Raw genomic sequence first — 5310 nt, 5'->3', positions numbered from 1 at the left:
AGCGCCGGGATTCTCATTTTCAATCATTGTACTCTGTTTGCAAATTTGTGAGATAATTTGCCTGGAGGTTCCCTGGCAGCTTTACCAATCACACACAGAGTTTGGTCACGTATTCACATTCACCAGTATACACATATATTTTATATCACATTGGTTATAGCGCTGAGATATAGGTTTTTTTTTTGTTAGTCTTTCATAATATAGGGATATCCTGAAAACCTGACCTGTTGGTGGATCTTGAGTTGGAGTTGGCCACCCCTGCCCTAAGACATTCAACTATGTGGGATTGCACCTGAGACACAACGGCCCTTATTCCGTAAACTGCGATATTGCCAAAACAGCGTTTTTGCACGGAGAGCCTCATTTAAGTGATTGGATCTGCGCTATCTCAGTTTACTGAATAAGGGCCAAAGATTCAAACATCACTCAAAGCTGGAGACTTTGCACCCACTTCCTTACAGGTGAGAAGGCAATGTCGTCCATGAGAGACCTCTCATCTTATCCCTGTCACGCTGCGCTCACCACAAACAGGACTAGACCGCGGGGCTGAGGTGGGGATGTATATAACCGCCGCCTTACAACCACGGAGCCGGGTTCGGGGTGCGTAGTCAGAGTTGTGAAGCCGGTTCAGGGTAGGAGAGTTTGGGTATGTCGTGGTACTTGTCGTGGTCCGGGGTTGGAGAGAGAAGAATGGTCGATATCCGTAAGCCGTGGTCAGGGAGAGGAGAGAGCAGGAATCCAAAGACAAGCCGAAGTTCAGGATTAGAGAAGAGACGGGTCCGGGTACAAGCAAGGGTCAAGGCACAGGTTCAGACAAAGCACTGGGACAGACAGACAGACTTCAAGCAGCGAGCACAGCACATAAACCTTAGTTTATGCTCAGCAAAGTGCAAGGGAAACAGGAAGACATTTAAAGGGGAAAGCACCAATCAGGAGGGTAGACAGAATGACATCACCGGATATCAGGAGACTGATAGGAGGAGCCGGGATTGGACTCGGATGAGAGACAGCCGATGATCCTCCTGTTTGGTTGTTGCGCGTGCGTAGGTGTTGCGCAGCGCGGAGCAGGCATGTCATTGATGGACGTGGTTGCAGCAAGACCGTGCCGGGGGCGCGCCTCCGCGTGCATGGAGGTTGAGTTGCACGCGCACCGCTGACGTAGTCGCGTGATGCATCCAAGGGGCAGAGCCTAGTGGCGATCCTCACAATCCCCAACCGCAACTACCTTCCCCACAACTGGAAGGGAACTTAAATGTTTATGGTTTTTGCCACAGAGGATATTATCACAAGGGGCGTTATTCTATATTATCCAAGTGGCTGTTAGCGTTGTTTTTGGCCAAAAATCCCCATTGATTTCCAATTTGAAGAAAATAGAATTACCCCCAAAGATCTCAATCAAAGTGATACTGAAGTTTAACAGCTTCCTCTCGGCTTTGGACTTCTTTACTGCATGCTGGTCAACATTTGAAAAGCTTCTCTTAGGAAGATTTGGGATGAATATGGGGGATAGTGTAAAAAAAACATCCATTGAGAAGAGAGGAGTACTTTCAGGGAGACAGCAGGAAAAAGTATAAATTTTTCACCTAAAATTCATAAATGCCACTATCTTTTAGATGTTCTTCATGGATTTTAAAGCGTCTTGTAATATCCTTTTGAATTTGCCTGGTGTCATACTTGGCCCCATTGTAGCTGTAAGAGAAAAACGATGCAGCGAGACAACATTTTGGGGGTTATTCATGGTACTGTGATATTGCCCATCGGGGCACTATCGCACAGAAACTCCCATTGAAGTTTAATGGATACCCGTCTTTGAATCTGAACAAGATCAGATCACACCAATGTTTAATAAATGTAGATCTAGGGCCTCATGCAGTAAGCGTCGATTAAGTGAAATCGGCAAGCTTACCGATTAGTCATGTTAATGGCGATTTTTCCTCTCCGTATGCAGTAAGTGCCGAATACATTCAAAATCAACCCGAAAACAAATCCGCCCACTCTCACGATGATTATCCGATCACACACAGGTGTATCGGCGTGCGTGGCGGGGTGCTGATAGGTTGCCCAATCACAAATCTTGCTGAATCAGGCGAAACAAGCATGTATTGGATTGCGCGCCATATTTAAAGGCAACGTGTACTGCTAATCATTCTCTGTGTTGTTGGGAGTGAGAGAGAGAGAGACGCACAGAGCTGGCTGATTGAACATTTGCATATTGACGGAGAGACTTGTTGTGTATTGGGTGAGCTTTGTCCATTGTTGTTTTGTTTACATCTTTGTCTTGTTTTATATGTGGAAGTGTTTCGTGTGATTGGCTGTACATTAGTTGTCTGTTTTTTGTGAGTGCTGGAAGTATGCCCGCAAAGCGTGGGAAGAGTGATGCTGGTGGGAGTGGGAGTGCTACTCGTGCGAGTACGCGTCGGAGTGAACGTACTGTTCAGGGGAGTGATGTTGCTGGTGCACCGAGTGGTGTTGCTGGGAGTGCTGGTGCTGGGAGTGGGAGTGCTGTTGCTGGGAGTGGGAGTGCTGTTGCTGGGAGTGGGAGTGCTGTTGCTGGGAGTGCTGTTGCTGTGAGTGGGAGTGCTGTTGCTGTGAGTGGGAGTGTTGTTGCTGGGAGTGGGAGTGCTGTTGCTGGGAGTGGGAGTGCTGTTGCTAGGAGTGGGAGTGCTGGTGCTAGGAGTGGGAGTGCTGGTGCTAGGAGTGGGAGTGCTGGTGCTGTGAGTGCTGCTGGTGGCGCAGTTGCTGATGGGGTGGATGGTGGTGGCGTGCTTGCTGGTGGGCAGCTTTTGGAGGCTCTTCCATTGGAAGAAGGAGAGTCCAGTCAGCACCAGCCAAGCTCTGACCCTAAACCTGCTCGGAAGAAACGTGTGGAGAAGCCACGTAATCCTCGCTTCAATGACCAGGAAAATACAGCTCTTGTCACTGGCATTCTGGAGCACTATGACAGTATATATGGACATTTACTAGGTAAGTGTACCTTTACATTTATTATTCAAATACATGTGATCCTAGGTCATCTGAGTTTTGTTCATATGCAAATATGGGTTCAGAATATCTTTCTATGTTAATTAGTCTGGAAACACAGCTTTTTATCATGCCTTACAAGGACAACTAAACACAGGCGGTCAATTTGCCATAACTGCATACAATATGAATGCAACGTTGCTTACATGTATAGGTTTAGTAGTGAATGCTCATGTGCTTCACATATTACACATAAAACAGCATGTTTGCTATCTCTTGGAACAGCTAGCAGTGTAGGAAACTGGTGCTTCTATTATTATTCATTTACCTCATATATTTTATATGTTTTTCAAGGGCGGACAAGTTCAGCAAGCAGAAAAGAAATGTGGGACACAATAGTCATTGGTGTCAATGCGTGTGGGAATCATGTGAGGGACAAGCGGAATTGTCACAAGAGATTTGATGATATTAGGTCCAAATTGAAAAAGAAAATACAACACCAACGCGTGCATGCTACTGGCACTGGAGGTGGCCCGACACCACAACGTCTCATATTAAGTCCATTGGAGGAGCTGCTTCGGGCAAAATTACTTCCCGTCGTCGTGGAAGGCTTACCTGGTGACCGTGATATAGGAATTTACCCCTCACAATTTCCACCAGGTGAGAAATATTACTGTACTAGGCGTGTCGTTGCTTACAGTTATTTTGCATAGTTACACTGCTTTTTATACTGTCTTCACAATATAAGCATACCTGCATCTATATATGTATATGTCTGATTCTGTATATATATATATATCTCAAAATAGACATATATGTTGTAGTCCTACTAAAAGCAGTAACTAATATAGCACGTGCCATTGCGTGCTCATTTACATGTGAATTCCCAAAATGCATTGCTGCAGTGGAAGCAATTGATGGTGGGTGAAGATGGGGAACAACAGGATAGTACACATGTGTAACACATGTTAATGAGAAATTATTACTAGCTACAGGTACAGAACAGAAATATGTATAATATTATTGTGTATTTTATTTATTTTACTCCGACAAACATGACATTACTGCCTATTTTAAGCATGCATCAAATATATTGCATGCAACGGCCTACAAACATCACTTGCACTAACACATCTATAGTTGTTTATGAAAAGGTCCATTTTTGCTTTAAGTCATATACAGACAGCATAATGAGGCACACGTATCATATTTTATGTCATTGTTTTCATAACTTAAAAACTGCACACGACTATTTAGCTCATCTACCATTGTGTTAAAGCAGCTGCAATTAATATCTCATCACAGCATACACTTCAACAGAGGGGGTGGGGTTCAGCACACACACTAATTACAGCCTCATTTTAGGGTCAACTTAGTTCACACCATTTTCACCTGTTTCAAGTAATTGAAAGGTGTGGCTGATTAGGCTTTTTGGGGAAGGGAATACCGTTCTTACAACCTGACTAGCACAACTGAAGTTAATCACACTCATTTGAAAGCTACACTTTAGCTACTAAATGCCCCAACAACTCATTACTTATCAAAGCGTACGTCACACATTAGTTCACTCATATCTATAGTTGAACTACTACTATCAACGACACATTATCACACACTGCATGTGTTGTCTTGTTTAGTCACAGCCACATTCATGTGTGCCACATCTTATATTAATGTACCACACATATCCTCTACCAAAAACAACACTTTTTGCAATATGACCACCTTCATGATAACCATTGTGAATGGTCATCTCATGATAGTTATGTACATTATGATACTGATATCACTACACAACATATGATTTTTATGTACAAATTTTATCTATTTATCCTCACGCATTACTGCAGGAACATAGTATGTTTTATGTTAGGGAACTCAAAAGTTCTAAGTACACAGGCATGTACATTGTTATTACAACTATTTATGTTCACTTTCACACACACATTTTGGGTTAAGGAAATGATGCTGTTAGGTACTCATAAATACAGAACATACAATAACTGTTTGTTCAATATTTACACATGTAAATGTAAAACTTATGTTATTGTTATATATAGTTGCCCCTGAAGGACATGTGTCACCTGAGACTGAACAAGTGTCTTCACCTGGGTCAGCCAGCTCAACACACCTAGAAGGTGAGTGTATCAGTTGGTGGCCATATAATATGTGCTCTTCTATATGTTATGTTGTCATGTTCATTATTTGTTTTGCACATCTTCTTTAAATAGGATTACTTAGTGTCAGTGAAAATGAAGTGTAAGGCAACTTGTATTGTGTTAGTGATGTTAACTATCATGTAGGAGTTGTGAGTTTACAGCAAGTTTTCATTCACTCATATTTCATACT

At 43.0% G+C, this 5310-nt stretch overlaps 1 protein-coding gene across 1 annotated transcript in view; it reads left to right on the top strand.

Annotated features, from left to right (window-relative positions):
• Positions 1-1705: 1705 nt before the first annotated feature.
• Positions 1706-5310, top strand: part of LOC142499918 (uncharacterized) — a 4566-nt gene continuing 961 nt past the window's right edge. Inside the window, exons 1-2 of the mRNA XM_075609973.1 lie at positions 1706-1739; positions 5022-5099. Of these exons, the coding sequence (XP_075466088.1) occupies positions 1706-1739; positions 5022-5099 (112 nt within the window). The remainder of the gene's footprint in view (positions 1740-5021; positions 5100-5310) is intronic.

This window comes from Ascaphus truei, chromosome 7, assembly GCF_040206685.1.
Source record: "Ascaphus truei isolate aAscTru1 chromosome 7, aAscTru1.hap1, whole genome shotgun sequence".
Lineage (NCBI taxonomy): Eukaryota > Metazoa > Chordata > Amphibia > Anura > Ascaphidae > Ascaphus > Ascaphus truei.
This window is presented reverse-complemented; position numbering and strand designations above follow the sequence as displayed.